General features: G+C 38.8%; 1 protein-coding gene across 1 annotated transcript in view; it reads right to left on the bottom strand.

Annotated features, from left to right (window-relative positions):
• Positions 1–7174: 7174 nt before the first annotated feature.
• The window catches only part of TBC1D8B (TBC1 domain family member 8B), a 50469-nt gene continuing 31779 nt past the window's right edge, over positions 7175–25864 (bottom strand). The window contains exons 9-21 of the mRNA XM_038747673.1: positions 23883–24033; positions 22991–23205; positions 21443–21560; positions 20361–20646; positions 19022–19151; positions 16681–16779; positions 16187–16255; positions 15765–16005; positions 15322–15387; positions 13973–14056; positions 13675–13731; positions 12509–12606; positions 7175–11351 (exon numbers count right to left, since the gene is read on the bottom strand). Coding sequence (XP_038603601.1) covers positions 10965–11351; positions 12509–12606; positions 13675–13731; positions 13973–14056; positions 15322–15387; positions 15765–16005; positions 16187–16255; positions 16681–16779; positions 19022–19151; positions 20361–20646; positions 21443–21560; positions 22991–23205; positions 23883–24033 — 2001 coding nt within the window. The 3' untranslated portion in view covers positions 7175–10964. The remainder of the gene's footprint in view (positions 11352–12508; positions 12607–13674; positions 13732–13972; positions 14057–15321; positions 15388–15764; positions 16006–16186; positions 16256–16680; positions 16780–19021; positions 19152–20360; positions 20647–21442; positions 21561–22990; positions 23206–23882; positions 24034–25864) is intronic.

Here is a 25864-nt window from a genome sequence, read left to right as displayed (position 1 = left end):
TTTATTGAAGACTGTAGCCACCAATCATCGAGTTTCTGAAACCTAACTGATGGAGGAATAGTAGGACGATAACATCTTTACCAATCAGTTGCCTTTCCTTTCTTCATTGTGATTAATTCCTTCACTTTATTAGAGTATTAAATATTAATGTTTTGTTGAAATTGAAATCATCTATAGGACATTGTATAGTTCATGAAGAATCTCATATAAGACTTTAACTTATTTACTTTTAGCATGCACTTTTAAAGCTACGTACTGTAACTAAGCATTCTATTAGTCATCAAAACATTCTAGAAATAGCATATGATATATCATTATTGGATCAGAACCATGGTTAATCCAACCCAATGTTCTCTCTGACAATATTGACAAGGTACTGAGAGGAACTGTGGTGATTGCTTTCCATGACATTCAGCTGTTTAGGGGTATACCATTTAACCTTCCCAGTTTTTTGTCTGCATCCTTAATTTTCCTTACATAATTCATTATGGATTTTTTTTTTTAAATGGTATTTGTTAAGCACTTACTATGCGCCAGGCACAGCGTCAAGCGCAGGGGTAGGTACAAGGTTTGACAGGTTGGACCCAGTCCATATCCTACTTAGAGCTCAGTCTTAAACCCCATTTTGTAGGCAAGGTAATTGAGGCACAGAGAAGTTAAGTGACTTGCCCAAAAATCACAGCAAATGGTGGAGCCAGGATTAGAACCCAGGTCCTCTGACTCCCAGGCCCATGTTTTTTCCTCTAGGGCACGGTGCTTCATTTGTCCACAAATCTATCCAAACTCATCTTGAATGCTGACATTTTCAGTATGTGCAACTTATTTTGTTTGAAACCCCCCCCCCTTTTAAGTTTCAGTGAGTGTACCCCTTTGAGTTTGAATTGATTTAATTACTTATGTATCTCCACTTGTTGATTGTTTACCGATCTCAATTACGTGTGATATTGCCCCCCAATTTGAAGAAAATAAAATAAAATATTTTACCACGAACTGATTCTGAAGTCTCCTTTTAGGAATGATGGATGAACCTTGGTCCTGAGACTTCAGGGCCGAAAACTCATTCAAAGAGTGAGCATAATTAGTCAAAATTAACTGGTGTGAAGTCATCAAGAATAGTAAGCACTCAATAAATGATTGAATGAATGAGGAAGTATGTGGCTGAATGATTTCAGAAGCTCACTTTGGGTGCTGAATATTTTCTTATGTGAAATGATGATAATTCATTCATTTCATTATCATTGGCTTTTTGTATGCAGTGTGGAAGGAAAATGCCAGGGGGAATTTAGATCAGTTAAGTGAAATGGAGCCAACAGGATCCTTTGGTACTTGCAAGTAACATTTCAAAATTGAGATAAAGACAATAGGAACTAACAGTGGAGAATATCAACGGACATTTTTAAATTTTAGGGTTATTCAAATAGGCAGTGGATCAGAAGAATATTTCCAGTGTTTATTTGGCTCCGGAGTATGACTATTTTATTCACGATTGCCAAGTCTTTTTTCTGTGAATGCCTGACTGTCATTTATTCCAACAAAACCTGCAACTTCACTGAGGAGAAATGTGTGTATGGTGTTTATGCGGTAGCTTCACCTATAGATATTGCTAAGGGGGGTGGTAGGCATTCCTACCTCAAGAAACCAACAAGCCTGGGACCAAAAAACAGATTTCACCAATAAGAAGCAGCTCTGAAGTGCACCGATAAAAAGAGGCAATTGTGCATTTCTGGAAACAGTGCAGCAGCCAGAGGAGGTGCTGATGCTGCTGTGATTTACAATTGCCCAGAGCCTGGCAATCAGATGGTACCAATCGCAAGTTTTGGTAAGTAGTAATGCCCTACTGACTGCTACGTCTTGTTCATCTTAAAATTCCATTTCACCTCAGAATTGGCCAAGATCAAATAAGACAAAATGATTTTACTTCTGACTTTTTCCTCTGAAATTACTTGGTAATATTTGTTGGTGTGATTTGTTATTTCATACCTGTTAAATATCAGCCTTGTGATGATTGATGCAGTAGCTTTTGTTTGGAGACAGTTTCCTTCTTCCCTACATAATGCTTAATCTAGTAGGGAAGTATCTCAATACTCCTTGAATTTTGCTATATATGGATATACACGGAACTGTGTATGAATGTGTTGGCAGGCTGAATTGATGTGACAAATTAGCATGCTAAAGGTGAAAAATATTATTTAAACCATCATTGATTCTAAAGAAATATATAGGTAATATGTCACAAAGACTGAATTCATCATGGTAAAGCTTGTAATGAAAGGCTTAATTTGCGAACCTACTCTTGAATGAGAAATATTAGCTTTTAGGAAAGGTGTGACAAGATTGGAAAGTAAATAGCTCAATTCCTGAGAATAACGCTTCCTAAAGAAATGGTCTCTCAGGATATCAAACCTGGAGGGTTTCCAGTACTCTACCAGTCTCGGCTATGAGAGAGAGATTCAAGCAGAGGCATACATTCCATTCCTAGCTTGGGCTGTGGCCAGTGAGTGAAAGGCAATCTGCTACAAGTCAAAACTCACCTGTACTGGACAGCAACAGCATGGGAGAGAATCAAGGGTGCAGAAGAAGACAGTGATAAACCACTTCCATATTTTTACCAAGAAAACTCTATGGATACATTACTAGAACATTTGCAAGTGGAGGTGGGGCGTACGGCGAAAGATTTGTCCATGGAGGCACTGTGGGTCAGAGATGACTTGACAGCATAAGACAAAGTTAATCATGTGCTTCTAGAAATGCTTGCTTGAAACTTGCTCAGAGTAAATGGATTTTATCTGGCTTTCTAGCTTTGAAAGAATCATTTTTCCTTTTGGAATAATTTTATCCATCTTAAAATCTTTAAATAAGATATTTTCCTCTTGAGGTTTTGTACATGATAGTTTGTGCATAAATGAAACAGCTGACTATTCTGTTCAAGGCAGGTTTTCTACCCAGATCCGTCTGGATCAAGTGAGAACTGTAACTGGCAAGCAACTGGACCAGACTGTTCAGTGTCTCCTCGGTTGAGACCACTCAGCTTCATCGGATCTGTCAGAGCAGTTTGCTTTCCTCTAAAAACAAACAAGAATGTGGAATGGTACAGGACCAAAGGAACGCCTCTTTTGAAGACGGTGCAGCAATATGAATTACAGGTACGTTTATAAGGAAAAGAGATCCATTTCAACAATCTAGGACCTAACAGTAAATTGGTCTGGTACTTTGCAGGGTAGTTTCATTAATTTAATGCAGATGGAAAGTAAACTAGTGGGTTTTAGAAATTTTCAAGGCAAGAATGTCAGGTTTGTAAAGCAAGATCTATAAATATAGCTTGAGTGTTAAGACTGTGGAACATGTATGGTAATCTCAGATTTTGAAGCTTTGTATTTATGAGTTAATTCTCACAATTCTGAGCACAACTCAGTGGCATTGCTTGGGATTAGGACAGTTGATATATACCAAAGCCATTTTACCATTACCGCAGCAGCCCTTACTCACAATTAGTCAAAACTATTTACTGAGCAACTACTGTGTGTGGAGCAGTTCTAAACTCTTGGGAGAGTACAGTGATTCTTTCCACAATTAGGCAGCTCCTTAAAGGCATGTTCAAATGCAGGAGCAGAGCAGAAATTCAGAGCCCTCCCCATTGACAGCCCTATTGCCATGCATGTTGGTGTACGGAGGAGGTAAAAGAAAGGTGGGACTGAAGCACCTTGTGTCTCTATTGATGATCTGGATGGACAGCTAGAAAATGGTCCTTAAATTTACAGGTGATGTAGATTGCTGAAATTCAGGGAAGAAAAGATGTGAAATTAAAGTGACCTAAGTAAATAGGATGAAATTAGAGAGGGTCAAGTGCGAGGAAGTGAATTTAGGGACAAAGAAAGAGACCCAACAAATTCAGGATGGGAAAGGTTTGGCTAGGGACAGCTGTAACTCAAAAAGTTGGGCACAAGTTGAAGATGTCGGCAGCATAGTAGCATAACTTAACCATTGTCCAACATGTAAGAACTGGGAGAAGCGTTCCCTTATACAGTAAATTGCTCAAACCTTTATTTGGGGTATAGGTCCAGTTTTGATCACATCTTTTAAAGAATAGAGAGAGGAGATTGCAACCTTTAAAGCAAATGCTAAGGACCCTGTGCTATTGCAGGGTGGCTAAGTGACCATTGGTGATTTTTGAGGAGTGACGAGATCTTGACTGAATTTTTTTTGGTGTTTTTTTGTTTTGTTTTTGGTTTTTCTTTTAGAAAAATGATTCCAGCATCATTGTGAATAATGAACTGGTGAAGACAGTAGGCAGAGAGGTTAGCAGTTTGGATGGAGAGGTAAGGGTGAAGTCACCCAACTGAAGGAACAAAAAGCAGGTGAATTTTAGCCGTGTTGTGAGGGCAGAACCAACAGGATTTGGTGACAAACAGATTTATGTGTGGTGAATGAATTAAGAATAATGCCAAGGACATTATCTAGTCACACATCTTTTCCTATTCCTTTGTCCTTTGAGCACTTAGTACAGAGCTCTGCACACAGGAAGTGCTCAGTACAAACCACTGATTGGAATTCTTTTTTTACCACCTTTCAATTTTGTATTTTTTCCTTTTCTCCCTTTACTATTTAATTATATTTTTCTGCCCCCAATATACTTCTTACTGTTCCTCTCCCTGTCCTTTTTTGCTAGTCTTCCTCTGCCTTTACTCAAAGCCCCTTCTCATAATATGACTCTCTTCTTTCTCCTCATTACTTTTCACTTTTTTCATTGTCATTTTCTCCTTTTTTTCCATTTTCTTCCCTCTTTATAGATGTTTTGTTATTTCTTCTATAACTGTATTTATCAAGTATATATGCATATGAGAAGCAGCATGGGCTACTGAAAAGTCCATGGACTTGGGAGTCAGGACCTGCATTCCAATCCCAGTTCCACACTTGTCTTCTGTGTGACCCTGGGCAAGTCACTTAACTGCTCTGTGCCTAAATTCCCTCATTTGCAGAATGGGGATTCAATAACTATTCTCCCTCCTACTGAGACCGTGAGCCCCGTGTGGGGCCTGATTATCGCGTATCTGACCAAACAGTACAGCACTTGCCACATAGTAAGATCTTAACAAATATCACAATTATTATTATTAGGAAATCATTGGATTATCAAAAATATTATAAAACACCTGCAGGTCTGCGGTAGGACATTTATTTTAAAGTCTCAGGCCCCCTGTAGACTTTAAACTCCTTATGGGCAGAACTGTGTCTACCCACTACTATATCTTTCTCAAGCATTTAGTATAGTGCTTTGCACCCAGTAAATGCTCAGTAAGAATCATTGATTAATTGATAAATCCTAAATGAACTAGCAGTCATTTCTGTGTGTATTATGTGTTAGCCATGCTTTGGTTTTCTCCCTTACTGCTTTCTTCATTCTTTATCTTCCAGCTTCTTCCCCTTTGCCTTAGAACTTGTTCAGTATACCCTATTGTTTTAAAAAAGTGCACTTTTAATCTCGTAGCCTCGTTATGAATGTTTGTACATACAAACAAGATCCTCCTAATTGAAGCAGGTCCCTCTGGCATAGTGTACCAACTTGTACATATTGTAATATTCTATTGTATAAGATTAAATATGAATTAGTTTATTTCATATTTAAAATATAAATGAATTTATAAATGGCCTTATTCTTAAAAGTATCTTCTAGACTGTGAGCCTGTTGTTGGGTAGGGACCGTCTCTATATGTTGCCAACTTGTCCTTCCCAAGAGCTTAGTACAGTGCTCTGCACACAGTAAGTGCTCAATAAATGATTGAATGAATGAATGGAAAAAGGGAAGTGTCTTATGAAGACTTTGAGATTTTATTCTTGTCTTGAATTAATCTTGGCCCAGCGCATCAGCTGATGTGGTCTGTGGCCATCTGACAAGGTTAACACATTTTAATATTTTGGAAGACAATAAAAGTATCAATTTAAGAGCTGTTCTGATCTGTGGTTATAAGCTTTTTTAAGGTAGCTGTATTGGGAAGGTGCTTGTGATACATTAATGACATGCCTTCCAGAAGTTTTCATTTCTCTTTAATGGTATTTGTTCAGCCCTTAGTGTGTGTCAGGCACTGTAGTAAGCGCTGAGGTAGATACCAGTTAATTAGTTTGGACACAGTCCATGTCCCACAAGGGGCTCATAGTCTTTATCCCCACTTTACAGATGCGGTAAGTGAGGCATCTTGAAGGGAAGTGACGGAGCAGGAATTAGTACACGGATCCTTCTGACTCCCAGGCCTGTGTGTTCATTCCACTACTGAAATTGATGAGAACCAACAGAATGACCCAGGTAAGTTGCCCTCATCTTTTATCAAGGTCTCCTTGCTGTTCTTAAAAGTGAACAGGCCTCACCAATCATTTTAAGTGAGATTTGAAAACAAAATCCCCACAAGCTGTTTCATTCTGTAGTAAAATGATACATATAAAATACCATGAAGCCAGCAAAAATTTTGAACTGAACCAAAATAGGAAAATGTTTGGTAGAGATGTTTGGGAAATGTGCAGAGATTTAAGCAAAATTCACAAATCTCACTATATCAAACAGGCAGTACTGCATCTTACAAGCAGCTTGTTTTGTTAATATGACTCTCCTGTTATTAAAATACAATTAGCTGTGCTAATATAGGCAGTTATTTTATATTTAGTGATATTACCAGACATAGACTTAATCATCTTTATATCACTCTACCTCAAGGATGAGCGTTACTCCCAAAACCTTATGTTCTCCTACGCTTACCTCACTGTCTTCCTACTACAGCCCAGCCCAAACACTTTGCTCCTCTAATTCCAACCTACTCACTGTACCTTTATCTTGGCACTGACATCTGGGCTGGAACACCTTCCCCCTTCACATCTGACACCTTCAAAGCCTTAATGAAGGCACATCTCCTCCAAGAGACCTCCCCCTGACTAGACCCTCTTCTCCCACTCCCTTCTGCATCACTCTTGAGCCTTTTATTCACCCTTCCCTCAGCCTCCCAGCACTTATGTACATATCCATAATTTGTTTCTGTTAATGTCTGCCTTCACACTCCAAATTTGTAAGCTCACTGTGGCCAAAAAGCATGTTTACCAACTCTGTTATACTTTCCCAATTGCTTTAGATGATATTAACTGATTATGCCAAAACCTTAGAAAAGAGCACCACATGGAGATGGAATTTTTCACAAACTACTTTATTAAACATTTTATCTAGTACTCATTTCTGCTAAAGGTACCTTGTCTAAGAAGCCAAAAAGGTGCCTGTCATACATTTTGCATTCTCAGTTATATAATGCATTAAAACAATCTCCTCTCAACAAAACAGTAATCATTAAGGAAAAAGTTTGGTTCATAACCAAGGTACTAATCAAATGAAACATAATATGAAAAGTGCAACTATATTACAAAATAGATTAGGAATTTTATTTTTCTACAAATTAATATTGTTTTAAGCCACTTCATGTTCATAAAGTGCAGTAAGGTGTAGGTGTGATTCTTTTTGTCCTAAATCCCTTTAATGAAAATACTACTTTTCTAAAATATGGATATTCTTCCTTTATATGAAGGATTATATGAATATTATATATTCATATATAATATTCGTATATGAATATATTATATGATTATATTATATGAAGAATCATGGACCCACAAGTTCAACAAATTTAATAGAGGTTGAGAATATTACCCATCATCACTAATATCAGATGTCTGATTCTTTTCTTCATTATCACACTGGTAAAGCTGTGATTGGTAAAATGAAAACAATGTATGCTTGGAGAGAACATTTAAGATCAAGTCCGTACAAGCTCAAATGTTTTTTTAGAAAACTTGCTAGAATATCCAGATAATTTTACAGGGTGCTCTTGGCCTATCAGATATTTTGAGGAAGAGTCTAACGCAGCTGGAGACAAGCAGTGGAATCTCAAACCTTTGAACATCATTTCCCCCATTCTTAAGGGGAGGGTGGAAGATCCATAGAATGCATCCTAGGGAAGCTGAAAAGGTAACTGTGTCTTCATTGTGTAACAAAGCACTTGTTAACATTCTTTTCTGAAATGTATCATTTTTAATGTCAAAGATAGGCTATCCAGAAAACCACAATGCAGTGTCCATGTGCTTGTATTTGTAGGACCCCTTATAGTGCAAATTCAAAGCCATAATAGAAAAATCTAAAGCAAACAAAATATACTCACTGAAGGAAAAAATGGTAATTAGAATATCAAATATGTTTTCCTAAACTTCTGCAAAGTTTGATTAATATCTTGTACCCACAAAATACATGGATTTTTGAAGAGTCCAGCTGCTAAAAATACTGATCTGAAATACTCCTGGGGGGGGAGGGGCATTAATAATTTGTCATTAGTTAGTACAACTGAAATAGTTGAAAAAGGATTTTTTTATAAATGCCATTTTAGACATTCAGAGTTGAGGCAGAACACTCAAATAGTTAAGGAATTCAAGGGATTTTAAGATATGACAAAAAAAAGTTATCCCAATTCAATTTAGAGTTGCTTAAATTGCAGGATGACGACACTGGCATCAGCTTTCAGGTTCGATTCTCAGAAAGCTCTAGAAATTTTGTCATGGATCCTAATGAGGACAAAACATCCTGTCATTAAACTCTTTACAGTTTAATAGACTGTAAGGCTTAAGTGACAAATAAAAAAAGTCTATATTTGAGGAAACTCATCCTCCATAAACTAGTGGGTTGAAATAAAACTTTTTATGAGGGCTATATTTTAGTATAAAGTTTTGTTTAATAAGGATGAATAATCCTTTATATTCAGTTCTGCCATGACAAATGTTTCTGCTTTGTGACAGGGTGAGAACATCTGCATGACAACGTGAGGCAATTAGAAGACACACTGCATGCAGCACCAGACAGTACTACAGTGTGAGTTTCTCTTATCATGGTTTTTGCAATTATATATTACAGAACTGGATATTTAATTTTTGTACATAAAAAAATTGTATCCATAGCAAAGAAAACTTGTTTTCAACCACAACCCTCCAAAAAAACTGTTTTAACCTGCATCTCTAATTTTTAGAATATAACTTACTCCACCCTCCCCCAATTTATTTCCATGTTAAAATATCAAAAGGAACTTTAAGAAAACGTGAGGTACTTTACTTGAAACTTAAATTTCAATAAAATGTATGGCATTCTGTAACAAAAAACTTTTGAATAGCTTTTACCTAAACTAGGAAGTTTAGGTGTTTTTCTACTAATTTTATTTTTGAAAGAAAGCAAAGGTGATTTCATCATGCAGTTTTTTTCTCTAAATTAACCAGATGTCTACAAATATATTATTACCATAGTAAGTATTGTCAACTGTATTGGAATTATACAATAGTTAAATTTCAAGTGCTGGATTTCAAAGGCTACATTTTTCAAAAATAGATTCTGAAATGATAAATGCAATTGCCCTTTACTTTTTTAATTGTGAAAAGACTAAAAATAGAAAAATATCTTTACTTTTTAGATGTATGAATGGGGTACTACACTAAGCCCGATAAAGGTGGTTTTTAAAGTTGAATGATAAAAGGAGTCTTTGATTTTAAGTGGTGACATTAGATGTTAGAAAACTGCTATGATCAGAAACAACTTTGAAGACTTCTTTGAAAAAAAGATATGCTAACAACAGCAGGGCAAGGAATTATTTGTATAACTAAAGCAGAATAAATGTGGAGAACTGGATTGTACATCTATGTCATGTACCCTAGAGCAAAACATGCCAGATGTTTGCTGTTGCTTTTGCATGCAAACAGGATAAAGTACTCAAAATTCTATTACAGACACAGATATATCAATCAGGACCAAAACTAATGTTGAAAGTTTGTGTTAACATGAATCCAGATCAGGGATTAAGGATGTCTGTCCAAAATGGGCATGAACTACTCAAGACAGAGACCACAGTGAGTATTCTCCCATCTAATGACAATTGTAAATTACAAGTAGTTACTGTCAATCTTTTGGAGGTTGATTTAGCAGTGATGCAATGTCATCAGTTTAGAGGTGAGAAATCTTTTATCCTGTAGCAGGGAAACATGGAAAAAGGACAGATTCAATGGTTTTTAGCACCTGTCATCCCACAAAAAGGCATGGACATTAGTTTTATTCCCTTTTCTCTCAGGTATTTTAAGTGGATAACTCTAAGGTTGCAACTTCAGATGCTAACCAGCCAGACATAAGTGTGGCTGACCTAAATCTACTTAGATCAAGATAAGTATCAAACCCCTTCCCCTCTTCACAGTGAAAATTCCTACTGGCTTCAAATATCCAAAGTAAACATTCCAGAAGGTAGGGGTTTGGAATAGCAATAGGGAAAAAGGGGCAGGGGGACTTTATGCACCTATACTTACAGGAGTTTGAAAAAACTAAGTTTTCAGGTGACAGAGGTTACTCACAAACAAGTCATCTGAAGATAAACTCTAATTGCTTTAACAAATTACAATAGTAATCCAGTTAAATGGAGGAAACCCCCAAAGGCAAGAATTAAGGCTGTAACTCTATTCTCTAAAGCACTTTGACTTGTAAATTACACAAGGCTGAAGTGTTCACACAATTAGAAACTGTGATGTTTCTATTGATTCACTAAAATCAGCATCAATAGTACTAAAATGCAGTAACAACACAAAGTCAGAATCTAACTAATCCATGTGTAATGGTGTGTCAACAGTAAATTATTCACAGGAAGTGATATAGTAGTGCCCTCCAAGGGGAGAATTTAGGTTAAGTTGCTTATATTGCATATTGTGTGAAATGTTTTAAAAAGTGCTTTGTCTTTATGACTGTTCAGTTTCAAGAACCTTACAGCAAATGTGATTGTGCTTCCAGATATTGCAATCTCCTTCAGCCATGGTGGGTAATGAAAACTAAACCCCTATGCACCACTCCCTCTTTGAAGTCAAACCAACCGAATGAATTGTGGTAAACTTGCCTATCCCAGTAACAATGCAAGTCAAATAATTTACACCCTAGTCCTGGCCCTTAGTTGTGAACTTTTTGCATGTTCTAACTTGGCCTTTATGTCAACTGGTTTCTCAAAAAACCTCACCAGTACAGGCTCATTGAGCAAGGAGGCAAGGATTTGCTCAAAAGCAAATGACCACTCATGTTCTTCTCCGGGAGAAGACAGTCCTTTTGTAGCTTGTTGGATGGCGTTATCTTGCAGTCTCTCCCCAGCTTCAGCCGAGGAGTCTTCTACTGGTGACAGTGGACTATGCAGCTTTCTTCCAACTTCCTCCATCTTGAGCAAGAGGCTGGTTACAACTGCTACTGACCGGTAGAGCAATTCCTCTTCTGGGTCCCCATGGAATAAGTTATACAGAGTCCTTGAGAACTGAATAAACTGTAACTAAGAAAAATGGGAAAAGTAAGTAAGCATGAATATTTAACACTAAAAGGACAGTGCTGTAGTTTTTATATTGTAATGAAGAGTTTCCCAGTCTCGGCCCCAAATGATAAGATGATAAATGTGTGAATTTAGAATGACACTTTTAAAAAGCATAACTAAACTGAGGCATGAGCTTAGCTGAAGTTCTTACCTCCATTACAAAGACAAATGATGAAAGACTGTTAAGGTTCAGGCATGTTTTAAGATTGGAGAGGTTTACCTGGTGCCACCTAGTCAAGGGAAGTAGTAAACTGTATGATCATTTAGAGCCCTGGTGGATCATCTTGTGAAGGAGAGGTCAGGATGAGGTGTCCATGAAAGTTTGGAACCGACAAGCAGAATTCATGGAACACATATACCTTGTAGAGGAAGAGCTGTTTTTCTAAGAGTAAAAAATTACCTACAAAATTGTGAACAAATCACATTGACGCTTTTATTTTACATTTTTACTGGCATTGTTTACTATCCTGAGTTTGTTTATTTTAGTATATGATGGTTCCAAGTGCTCACCTCTAGAATGTAAGCTCATTATGCACAGATAACATGTCGCTAATTATGTTGTACTGTATTCTCCTAAGTATTTAGTACAGTGCTCTGCACATAGTAAGCAGCACTGACTGATTAATTCATTCCTTGGACAACTCTCCCACTATGATTCTCTTTTCCCTTCCTAAATACTGTGAGAGCAGGACCCCTGTGGCACCATTAGATCTGGGCTAGCTCAGGACATGAGCAAATCCTCATTAAGTGTGAAACAGGAATAACATGTCACTACTTCTGAATCTGCCTCTTTGTGTGGGGGTGTGCATGTTGGGTCTTCTCAGCTTTACCAACTGGACAAGGAAGTAAAAGGAGATTGTAGTTTAGAATAATTATCAACACATGGCCTTCTTGACTATGGAGCATTGTGGATAATATCTGATAGGCTAGATAATATAGCTTAAATTGTCTTAAATGGGATTCACTTTACAAAAGCATCAGCAAAATTAACCCATCTGTGGCCAAAGAACCATCACCTCACCTAGTATGTACTAAAATACTACATCCTAAATGGAATCTGTTTTTAGGAGTCTGTTTACCCACATATACTGGGAACACACCCTCAAAGTATTGTTTACCTGGTCCATTCGGGGTAAATCCTTGATGTTTTCTTCTTTTTTGAGAAGCTCATCTTGCCACTGCTTGAGATAAGCCTGAATATCAACCTTTCCTTTACCTAAAGCAGGGGGATAAAACCATTTAAATGAACAGTCCCTTCTTGCACTTTCAGAATTCTGAAAAAGAACCTTTCAATCAGTGTTATTGACTGAGTGCTTACTGTGCCCACAGAGCACTGACCTAAGCATTTGGGAGAGTACAATACTGTAGAATTGGTAGATAAGATCCCTGCCCTCAAAGACTTTATGGTGAAGAGGGAGAGACAGACAACAAAATATAAGGGAAATGGCAGAATATAAAGACATGTATGTACTGTGGAGCTGGAGTTAGGGTGAGTCAAAGTGCTTAAGTGCTTTTGCACACACCCAAGTGCAAAAGGGAGGGTGAATAGGGTGAGGAAATGGGAGGTAAGTCAGGGAAATCCTCTTGGAGATGTGATTTTAGGAGGGCTCTGAAAGAAAGGAGAGTTACGGTCTGCTGGATGGTATTTAAGTGCCTACTGTGTGTCAAGCACTAAGTATTGACAGACGAAGGAGGGTGTTCCAGGCCAGTGGCAGGACAGATGAGATTGATTTACAGTGAGTAAAGTGTGTGGGCTGGGTTGTAAGAAAGAGAGAGCTCACTGACTGCCTTAAAGCCAATGGTTTTACTATTAAAATATGTTTCACAGACTCTGGGAGTTGAGTTTTGGTATCTGTACTTTTATATCAAATCACCAAAGTCTAGAGTGGCTTTTTTTGGGGTGGAGGGGGGGGTGAAGGGGACAGCAGACGGACAGACCTGTTTTGGAAACAGGGACTGTCTGTATATGTTGCTGATTTGTACTTCCCTAGGGCTTAGTGCAGTGCTCTGCAATTGGCTGTGTGTACTTTAGTCACTTAAAAGCCATTAAACCACAGGTTTTATGTGAGTTCAGTTATGAATATTCAGGATCTTTAAGAAAACTGAGTTGCACACTTGATGATCTAGGGAATTCATAGACTCTGTTTTGCAGAGGATTCTATAAGCAGGAGAGGATTTTGTATGCAGAGGGTAAAACAGAAACAAAGTTTTCCTTCCATAATTCCCGCAGCTTCTTCTCACACAGTGGTTTAAGCACCGAACTTAACTGATTAGAAGGCATTACCTTTCTCTGGGCTCTTCTGCATAGAGTCTGATCCGTGGTCATCTGCAGATGAGGAAACTGCAGGAAAGACGCAAACTTGAATTTTTGTTTTTATATGACAAAAGCTTTAAATGTCACCTTTACAAACATTTTCAATCCCAAATATAATGAAGTACCGGGATTCCATTCCAAATTCATCTTTCAATTTAGGCTCACCTAATCTCAAACCTTTCTAAAGCATTTTCAAAACTTTCTTACAACCTCACTTTACATGGTGAGAGGATCCTCAACTCCCAAAGTGGCTTCAGCTGGTGCTTACCATGGAGCTGACTGAAGTGAATCAGTTCTTCTTTTGAAAGTTCAGTTCCTTTGGAAGGACTTTGAGATTCCACTTCAGTGAAAGCTAGACACACACAATAGAAACCAAGTTTTACTGTGCAACATATGGCAGAATCCCACCTAAGACCAGGTCCAGCAGGGTGTGCCCTTGGGCAAGCATTGTGGCAGTGGTGCTATCACTCACACACCCAAGTCAACCTATGACCCATTGGCCCCTGACAGCTATAAACCTGTAATTGGTGGGGGTCGGGTTAAGTCCACACTATCAGCTCACACAGTCAGTGCTGTGCAACCATGCTCAAAATGTCTTACAGGCAGATATAGAGACTTCACTCAGGATACAAGCTTGGTGGGGCAGGGAATGTGTCTACCAACTCCGTTATATTTTACTCTACTAAGTGATTAGAGAAGCAGCATGGCTCTGTGGAAAGAGCCCACGCTTTGGAGTAAGAAGTCATGGGTTCAGATCCCAGCTCCGCCACTTATCGGCTGTGTGACTTTGGGTAAGTCATTTCACTTCTCTGTGCCTCAGTTCCCTCATCTGTAAAATGGGGATGAAGACAGCCCCATGTGGGACAACCTGATCACCTTGTATCTACCCCAGCACTTAGAACAGTGCCTTGCACATAGTAAGTGCTTAATAAATGCCATTATTATTATTATTATTATTACAGTGCTCTGTACACAGTAAGCTCTCAATAAATACCACTAATTGAAGCAATCTAGTTTTGCTGGACCCTTCACACAAAATGTATTAATTGCTATTTGATTTTTCAGTTACAGAAGTCCTCAGTAGCAAGACTTTGCAATTTCAGCTATTCCCTCCATCCATAAACATGAGCTACTGTTCTGTGGGACAGTATACAGTGTCACAGTACACATATGTACACAGTGCATATAGGTGTTCCTTTACTACTGTGCTTTGAAAAGATTCTGAAGTCCTCTCATATAGGGACATGCAAATGAAGTAGAAAATGAGAAGACTAGCTCAGAAAAAGGCCAGCCAGTGGGTCTCAAAGAATATTTGGTTATAGCTACTTTGGGGGCCAACACGATATTTATGTGATTAATTAGGGTAAATAGTTTTACAGTGAATCTATATCAAATAATCAAGTTTTTTAATAAAATGCATGAAAATAAAAATGCTCAATAGGCGTGTGAATGATTCTGCCTGATTATTTTGACAGTAGCCACCAAAATCAAAGGGTTGCATGCATGAATAAGCAGAAAACATAAAATAATAGGATCAATGAAATATCTAATGACAAAGCGAGAAAACTCTTACAGCATTTAAAGGTTTTCCAATTCCATTTCAATCAAAAATCTTACCTGGAGGTATATGCAGCTTAAAGAGAAGCTTAAGCTTTTCAGTAAAACTTCCATTATACATTATATCTGTTAAATATAAGGTAATTGAACATGATCAAAATACTTAATTTAAGCTCACAGACTCAAAAAACATTGGGCCAAAGAAGAGCTTCCTGCTAGACTAAATCCTACTGATATCTCTGAAGTATTTAGCAGTGTTCTGCACGCAGTAGGTGCTCAACAAATGCTATTCATTTTGATGAGTAAATTCAGAGAATTAAAATAATCAAGCCAATGTGCAAGAACAGTTTCTAATGAATAAATAATCCATTATATCTGAAGTTAGCCATATGGACAATAATAGAGGGAGTAATTTTAATTAAGGGGTTATTAATAATAATTATGGGGATTCCATTACCCTGTCTGACAAAAGAATTCAAAGAACTGTAGTAGGAGTCTCCTACCTAAAGCACAGGAGAATTCTTTGAAGTTTATAAGGAAGTCAGAGTTTTCATCCAGCAATCTGAATGTCCATAAAGCTAGAGAATCCCTGTTTGCAGAATAAGACCAGGGGCTCAAGAGGTGATACAAGACTCTAAACTGAAGGCAATCAATTTGATACTGCTCTAAATATGGCAGACTTGAGTCGTGATGCTTCAATACTGGACTATTTAAACTCCAGTAACAAGAATAAAAATGTTCTTTCTGTAAAGAAAATGAAAGGAATTAGAGCAGAAATAACGTTAGGAGATGTCTCAATTTACACAATGGATTGTAAAAGTGTTTTTACAAGTAGGCTTATTTTTAAAACTGAGCTTATGATGGTGCTAAAATTCTGTTCGATGTCTATCACATTCAAATGAAAAGTTCAAGTAAAAAAGGTTACCTTAAACAGGTCATAAAGTTCTTCCAGATCACGAGGACTGAATTTTACATCTTGTGACACAACCCGTAGCTTGGAAAAAAAAAACAAACTGATGATTAACTCTCTCAATCCTCTCAAATCTTAAAACCTAAACTTTTGGGGCCCATCATAACGTATTCCTTAACTTGAGAAATTTTAGTTTTCACTTACACACCCATTCCCCTATAACCTGAGGAATGCATTCTTGCAAAACCTCTGGCTAAGGAAAACTTGGGGCTATATTACCGAGCCATTTCGATGCCATGGGAATGGGCCAATAAGATAGTCTGCCAAGCCCAAATAGGCTTGTATTATCAGCAGGACATTACTTAATTGCTCATAGTACTCGAGCCAAATAGTGCAGTGAAAAGCCGAGTGTACAGGCCCTGATAGCTCTTAAGGGGTTTACATAACAGCCAGAAAAGAGCTACTCTCCCCTTAAGATGACTGTATCAAAGAAACTATTGTGTACTCACCACATTTTGCTTTGTAGTATCCTCCAAGGTTTGTATCACATAAAGCCTATTTCGGCAGCGCATGCTATGTACATCCTCGTATCGAATATCACCATATTTCTAGATGAAATAATTTCACAGTGGGTAATTTGAATAAAAATACAATACTTATATAATCACTGCATTCGCTGTGCTGCGTATCGGAAGACCATATCATGATGATTTACATTAGGACTTGGGTAGAAACAGCACAGCCTAGTTGAAAGAGCACCAGCCTCAGAGTCCGAGAACTGTATGACTTGCAAGTCACTTAACTTCTCCAGGCCTCATCTGTATAAATGGGGATTAAACCTTACTCAGACTGTGAGCCCCATGTGGGAAAAAACTGTGTCAATCAATCAGTCAATCAATCGTATTTATTGAGCGCTTACTATGTGCAGAGCACTGTACTAAGCGCTTGGGAAGTACAAATTGGCATCACATAGAGATAGTCCCTACCCAACAGTGGGCTCACAGTCTAAAAGGGGGAGACAGAGAACAGAACCAAACATACCAACAAAATAAAATAAGTAGGATAGAAATGTACAAGTAAAATAAATAAATAAATAAATAAATAAATAAATAGAGTAATAAATATGTACAACCATATATACATATATACAGGTGCTGTGGGGAAGGGAAGGAGGTAAGACGGGGGGATGGAGAGGGGGACGAGGGGGAGAGGAAAGAAGGGGCTCAGTCTGGGAAGGCCTCCTGGAGGAGGTGAGCTCTCAGCAGGGCCTTGAAGGGAGGAAGAGAGCCAGCCTGGCGGATGGGCAGAGGGAGGGCATTCCAGGCCCGGGGGATGACGTGGGCCGGGGGTCGATGGCGGGACAGGCGAGAGCGAGGCACAGTGAGGAGATTAGTGGTGGAGTGAGGAGTTAGTGGTGTCCAACCTGATTATATTGTATACGTGACTGTTCAATCTCATTTGAGCCCTTACTGTGTGCAGGGCTCTAAACTGTAAGTCTGTCTAGACTGTAAGTTTGTTGTGGGCTGGGAATGTGTCTGCTTATTGTTATATTGTACTCTCCCAAGTGCTTAGTACAGTACTCTGCACACAGTAAGTGCTCGGTTGATTATAGGAACAGAGTAAGAGGCCTATGCAGAAGGATTAGAATAATATCTTTTAAAAAATAAGCTTGTTTTCAATAACCTCATTCTGTGTGACAACTCAAATCAGGGCTTGATCAATCAATCAATCGTATTTATTGAGCGCTTACTGTGTGCAGAGCACTGTACTAAGCGCTTGGGAAGTACAAGTCAGCAACATATAGAGACAGTCCCTACCGAACAGCGGGCTCACAGTCTAGAAGGGGGAGACAGAGAACAAAACCAAACATACTAACAAACTAAAATTAATAGAATAGATATGTAGTACTTAATACTTAGTACTTACTGTAGTAAGTTAATACAGCACTTACTATAGTGCCCAGCATATAGTTAGTGCTTAAAAAACACCATTAAAAAAAAGAGTCTGGGGAGGGAAGGGGGTAGAGCTCCCAGTGGAGTCAACAGGGAGCATCTCCATTACTATCTCTTTTGATTCTTGCTCCTGGAGGGTGGCAACAGTCTCCCATGATTATTTTACAAGAAGGACTGGCATAGTGCCTTTTTTCAGTAAAAACACGTTTCCCAGAACTTTCAATTACAGATTTAGTTATGCTGTGTTTTACTTTTAGTTATACTGTTTTTGTCAAATCCTTACCCCATCTCCTCCAATGGAAAAACTATAATTAAAAGACTCCAATACTTCTTTGGATTAGTAGAGTACCCTGCTTCCTGAGAACCCAAATATTTCCCAGTGGCAAAGAGACCAGCCTGACTGGCAACAATCAGGAAGGGAAAGGCTTATGTTGACCCAGTCCTCAAACAGTGAATGAGGCCCAGAAGAGGACAAAGTCTAGCACCCAACACTATAAACACTGCTCCCAAACCAAGAGTTAACGTCTATTTCCTTTTTAACGTGTGGATCGTTAACTGCAGACTGGGAATAATAACTGCCCCTTCATATTTGGGAATGTTGAGAGGAGAATGAGATGGTCTATGTAGTTTTCTGTTGTTAATTAAATGAAGAATTGTTCTATTTGCATGGGGGTGAAAGAAAAGGCCACTTAGCAGTGGAGTCTTTTTCTGAGTGTAACAAACAAGAAAATGTCCAATTCAATCAAATCCATCAGTCAATGGTAATTATTGAGCATTTACTGTGTGCAAAGCACTGTGCTAAGTGCTTGGAAGAGTACAATACAACTGAGCCGGCAGACACGCTCCCTGCCCACAAGGAGCTTATAGTCTTGAACAAAAGCAGTTATAATTCACTTACTTCATTGGACTCTCTGATCAAATCTGTAACATCCACTTTAGTGTGAGAACTTTTGGCATCACTCGTGTTTGAACCCTGCTGAACAGTTGAAGGCAATGGACTATCCTTGTTCGTGACATTGTCAAAAAACCTGTACGAAAAGAATTCATTCAAAACGTAAGAGAATAACAACTATTAAAGTCAAAATAATCCACACTCAACATTTTTCATTTTACAGAGATCCAAAGCCATAAAACAGGACTAGGGAGCATCCCTCTAAATGTTTATCAATAAAACAATTCCAGAATTGAAAGTCACTCCTAGGCTCAATGGATTCTTTGCATTAGAATTTCCATTCCTAATCACTAGAAGTTTGTGTCTTTGTTGATTAATCATGAAAATCTAACTACAGCTACATTCATTCATTCATTCAATCGTATTTATTGACTGCTTACTGTGTGCAGAGCACTGTACTAAGCGCTACCCAACAGCGGGCTCACAGTCTAGAAGGGGGAGACAGACAACAAAACAAAACATATTAACAAAAAATAAATAGAATAAATATGTACAAGTAAAATAAATACAGTAATAAATACGTACAAACATATATACGTATATACAGGCGCTCTGGGGACGGGAAGGAGGTAAGGCGGGGGGATGCAAATGTGGTATGAGAATAGTCTCTGCAAGTCTACGCTTGAGAAGCAGTGTGGCTTAATGGATAGAGTATGGGCCTGGGGGTCAGGAGGACCTGGGTTCTAATCCCTGTTCTGCCACCTGCCTGCCGTGTGACCTTGGGCAAGTCACAAAGTCTCTGTGACTCAGTTTCCTCATCTGTACAATGGGGATTAAATGCCTATCCTCCCTCCTACTGAGACTGTGAGCCCCATGTGTTACAGGCACTGTGTCCAACTTGATTAAGTTGTATCTACCACAGGACTTAGGACAATGCTTGCCACATAGTAAAACACTTCAGAAATACTATAATAATGACAATAATAATAATAATAATAATAATTTAAAAGGGGAAATGGCATCCCCGCCAGAGATTAGCTAGAGATCTAGGAGTGGAGGAGAGATAATGGTTCAAACCAAGCTGGCTCTACCTGGTTTGGAGCAATTAGATGGAGCCAGGACTCAGACATCTGACCAGGTGAGCCCGGGCTGGGACCCCAGAATGTCTCCTTTCCCCCGATCCTACTAATTGGGCATTTCAGGAAAGAAAGACTAAGGATGAGCTGGGAGGGAGCGAATTGTTGCAAAAGATAGTATACCATATTGTCAAAAGGTGCTTATTCATTTTAAAACAAGAGCTACTGCGAATGTAATATTTAAGGATTTTGAAGGTACTAACTGGTACCTGTTTAAAATGGTCACCGCTTCGGCATCATCTTTACAAGTCAACAGCTTGTCCATATTGTAGTCAAGCACTGCCAAACCCAGCTGCAAAATGGCCTTTATTCCATCATAGAAGAAGCAGTCTACAACATTGACTGCACTTTCAATAGGCAACACACTGATAAAAAGGGTGAGAAACCAGGACAGAGAGACTGAAGAAAAGAAGGTCATATCAATCATGTGCTCAGTCAACTGAGGAAGGTGATCCCTGATAAGTTCCTCAAAGACGGCTTGATCCACCAAGGCACCTGCAGAAAATCAACATGACTGCATTCGAGGTCTAGAAATCCAAATGCTTCACAAGGACATTAAGCTACATTAAATCTTATATCACGATATATTCAATGTACCTCACAAATCTGAAGTCATCCTATGCATCCGTTAAAACAGCTCTAAATCTGTCCTAAGATTTTAAGGTCATTATACACTGGGAGAATGACACTTTCTTCCTGCCGAGTACCTAGTTCCAAACCCCCATATTATCTATTTGAGAAAATGACAACGGGCCAGAAGATGCCTCTTCTTAATTCTACTACCATTATGTTGCCTCCAAATAGAAAAAAAAATTTCTACTTAACAATGACCAGTTTCTACTAATTCTATGGCACTTTCCCAAATGCTGATAGTACAGAACTCTGTCCCCAGTAGGTGCTCAGTGAAGACTACTGAGTGATTGTCAAGTGATTGTTTTTTTGCTAAGTCTACCTAAATAACAGGATTGAGGGCAAAATGGGCCAACAAATCTGGCAATTCAGAACAGCAATGCCTCAACAGTTCAGAGGTTGGTTTTAAAATGCCACTGGACTGAGAAACATACTCAGGATTTCTTTAAAAATGAAACTTTTACCTAATCTTTATGGCAAATGAACAATAAAGCCTGTCTTTTGTTTCACACTGTCTCCCTCACAGCACTACTTAACTAACCCAAGAATGTTCTGTTGCCAGAGTAGTCTGTCCCCTTCTGTTTGTGATTCAAGGAATGGTATTATTAAGTGGCTAAATTTGCAAGAAGGTTCTTATCTGTGATATTTAAGACGTTTTTACCAATAATTCGTCGATTAAAATAATCAGGCAACATTCTTTCGCACACGGCCACCAGTAGCCAGAAGGCTTCTTCCTCTTTAGCATACAGAAGTAACACAGATGTCAAAATGTTCATCGCCTAGGAATCAAGAAAATATTTACGGGACACAAAGACAGAAGTCTTAATTACATTCATGTAAATAAGAACTGGGTAGCATCCACTTTCCACTCATGTACCATGTTTATTTGGTTCTAGGGCAGCTTGTTGTTCTAGAAATTTTTGCCCCCAAACATCTGGAGTAATATGAAGGTAATTATGAGTCTTGCTTTGTTGGAAGAGCATTAACTCCTTGGGTCTGTAAATTCCCTCTTCCAGTGAACTAAATGGAAATAGAGCCACCTAAGAGATTGAGCATCTACACACACACACACACACACACACACACACACACACACACACACACACACACACTCTCTGTCTGCCAGTCCAAAACTAACATTTGCTCCCTCCCCTCCAAACCTACCTACATGCTTCTGATCAGCTCAGACATTTCCAGGCTTGCTCCCAATCATACAAAATGAGAGTACCAAACTTTTTTTCTTTATATATAAATGGAGGTGGATTTTAACTAGGTGTTGGAAAACTCATTCATATGTTTCTTGATTGGCTAGGAGCCTCCTCTGATTGCCTGGGACTTCTGAAGAATGTTCACTATTCTCCCCTCCATCCTGACAGTCTACCTATAGACTGGATAGCAGCATATCTGTGGGCTGGAGAAACACAAATTCCTATCTGTCAAAAAGCAGAAACACTGATGTTAGAGATCACGAGCAGGCTCTGCGGTGAGAGGATGGAGCATGGCTCAAACAGCACCTATGCTTGCTTTTCTTTAAGCATTGGTTTGTTACCACTGGTAAAATAGTCCCTGCGATTTGAGTCAAAAACAATTTTCAAACCCCAAAGCAAACAAAAAAAAACCCTGAAAAAAAATCAAAATCCTTTCCTTGTAGAGATGTGTATAATCAGTTTACTCCTAAATGGCAGTTCAAGCTTTTAACTTGACACCTGAAAAAGTTAAACATAAAAACATCGCTTCAACAAAAATTAAGCTCACAGTTTCCCTGAGGTGAGTGATTGGCAGGTGACAACAGGAGGCTTAGGCTGTCAGAACTGTGTGTTAGGAATACCACAAGTATGCACACATAACCCTCTGGCACTACTGAACAGTAATTAAACTGGTTTTATATTGTCAAACTTGTTTACCAGAAATGTGAACAGTGTCAACATATGCTTGTTGAATGTGTCCTCATATGGTTACCAAATTGGTATGGGTTGATCATTTGCTAAAGTTCCAGGGTGTTCTTAAAACATTCAATGGCCTCGCTGAATCCACAAAATGCTTACTGATTCTTCTCAAAATGTTGACCGTAGGTGGAAGTTAAAGAGCTGTGTAACAACTTCTACAGTTAGAATGGAACGGCAATAGTTTCCCTGACTTGGCGGGGAGGGAAAAACTCCCTAAAAGCGCTTCAACCCCCTTTAAAAAAAAGCTGTCCTGAAAGGCATACCTGGCAGTATCCGATTTTGGGATTCCTGAAGGCATAGGCAGTAAGAACTCTCCTCAGGGCTGATATGCCAGTATCGCTCTGGAAGGCTGGGTGCTCGGGCAGGGAGCGACGTAAATCACGCTCAATCTCATCAGTTGCCAAGGTACATGTGCCTAAAGATCGCTCTACCACTTCAGCATAATAGCCAGGGTGGGAAGCCATGTCATTGACAGCCCCTGGGGAAGGCATATGAATGTAGAATACAATAAATTCTTAATGATACACACGGGGAAATAAGGTTTCATTCATTACCAATAGAATAGGCTCAGTGATCTCTCCACAGCTAACAAAAAGTGAAAAAAATACTCCATTCCAGACTCTAGCACTACCCACAAAAATAACTTGCTCACGAACTGGTAAAAAACTCAACTTATACACTCAACTTTCTCCTCATTTAAAAAAAACAAAACATTTTCATTGTTACATAAAATTTTATACAGACTTTAACAAGGTAAAAATGAGGCAAGCATTTCCCACAAATGATTACTGTAGAATTTTGCCCCTGAACATTATCTATTTCTATGGAGCTAAAGAGAGTATATTAAATAAAAGGCTGAGAAGAATGAACCAGAAGGTGGGGCCAGTCAGCTCGCCAGGTGACACCGAGGTGAAAAATTTCCCTTAATAAGGCACGGTCATATAGGAAATACATGTTTGAATGGAGTAAACTATTTTACGAGATGGAACAGATTCTCAAATGGAGACACTGGCATTCTCTCCTTAGACGCTACATAACCCTTTCCTACAGCAGCTGATGAAAGGTGTACACAGGCTAAGAATGTGCATATCTGAGCAGAACACTAATCTGCTGAAGCACTTAAAGAGTGTGCTTGCCTAAAGAGGTGTTTAATACCTGAAAAGAGCAGCCACAGTTCTCCCCTTAAGGTCTCAGGAATCCCTCTTACGACCAAATCCCGAGTCTTTTTTGTCCGAAACATACTAACTCCACGGCCACATTCCACAAAGAGTATGTTCCACAACTGCTCCTTCATCTTTTCTTTCAACTACAACAAATTAAGAAGTCATTGCATGTCTTTAATTCTAGATTACTATTAAAAACAGTACTAGCAAGAGGGTTGAATGGCATAAACACAGGTGGTCGGGAAGCCTGCATTCTATTCCGGGGGAGTCAAATATATAAAAAATTGGGGAGAATCATTAACTTTGATCTCTCTCTTTCCAATTTCAAACATTTCTCAAGTGTCTGACAACAACTTATTTGACCAAGTGCTTTCAAATTCCAAAGCTGAAAATCTCTTGGTATAGAAATAGAAAATGTTGGTTATTTGATAATTAAGATAACCTATGATCAAGTCAATCAACCAACCAATCAATTTATTGAGCACTGTACTAAGCACTTGGAAGAGTTCATTACAACAGAGATGGTAGTCACATTCCCTGCCCACGGGGAGCTTACAGTCGAACAATAACAAAAATGAAACATTTCTATCATTCTTATTTTTTGTCAGATCCAATCAAGTTACAGAAAAAGGACTTTATTACTCAATAATATTTCTCAAGAGCCTAGTGTGTGCAGAGCACCTGTATTAAATGCCTGGAAGGGTATAAAAAAGGTTGGAGACATGAGTTTACAATAGAAGGTGGAAAACAGAAATAAAATTATTTACAGTTGCAAGAATAATGGAAAGAGGTAAAAATCAATCACTACGCATTTAAGAGAAAGGCATGAAAATAGACATGTTCAGGTGGCCTTGAGTACCTAAGTGCTGAGGTGATAATTTGCAAGGATATAGCCTAAGGAGAAGGAAATTTAACTGGAAAATACCTCCTGGAGGCCATGGGATTTCAGAAGGGCTCTAAAGATGGGGAGATTTGTGGTCTGGTGGATTTGAAAGAGGAGTGAGTTCCAGGCAGGGAGGGGGAAGGCCCGAGCAAGGGCACAGAGGGAAGAGAGTGAAAGTGAAAGTGAAAATGAGGACAGTAAATGCACACAGCATAGGCTGGGGAATTGCAGGTGAAGAGGTAGCTATGTAAAAAAAGAGAAAATTGGTGTAGAGCCTTAAATCAAATGGGCAGGAGTTTTGGCTTAATGTGAAGGGAAATGGGCAGGCGGAGGTTTTGGAGAAGGAGAGAGGTGAAGGCAAAGCAACATTTTAGGATGATGATACAAGCTGGAGGATATAGTATACAATAAAAAGGGAAGAGGTTGGAGGCAGAGAGAGCTGTGAGGAGGCAGACAATATCATCCAAAGGGGAGAGGAGAGCCAGAATGCCTCTTGAAACTTAATAAAAGTCAGTTGATAATGATGACAATGCAGAAAAGTTGAGCACTCTAGGAAATGTAGCAATGTTTTCTGGAGAACTGAGGCCCAGAGAAGTTAAGTGCCTTGCCCAAGATCACAGAGCAGGTAAGTGGCAGAGCCAGAATCAGAACCCAGGTCCTCTGGTTTCCAGGCCCATGCTCTCTCCAGGTTTGTGATTACAATTTAAAATGCAGTCATGAGGGTTATTGCTAAATATATTTTTAAGTGAGAGAAAAGGTGGAGTTACTGGTGGAGTCTGAAATAGGCACCATAGATGTGCCTCAGTCCTGAAAACTCAAGACCGAAAATATGTGCAAAAGAATTGATTCTAGCATTAGTGGTTTGCCCAGTGCCACTTGCATCTCTTTTTCTTTCTAATCATGCTTCCATTAAGGCACAGAATCAAACAAGTAGGTGGGTAAGGGTGCAGTACATGGTGAGGTTTGTATTTCTGTGCAGGGCCCATTTATAGCCCAAGAGACTATGGAATAATGCCAGTGCTATGCTATGGCACCATGCCCAGGCAGACAAATGCCTTGGCAGCCTCTGCAGTCTTTGTTGACAACTTTGG

This window comes from Tachyglossus aculeatus, chromosome 6 (genome assembly GCF_015852505.1).
Source record: "Tachyglossus aculeatus isolate mTacAcu1 chromosome 6, mTacAcu1.pri, whole genome shotgun sequence".
Lineage (NCBI taxonomy): Eukaryota > Metazoa > Chordata > Mammalia > Monotremata > Tachyglossidae > Tachyglossus > Tachyglossus aculeatus.
The sequence above is the reverse complement of the archived record's forward strand: the minus strand, read 5'-3'. Positions and strand labels throughout refer to the sequence as shown.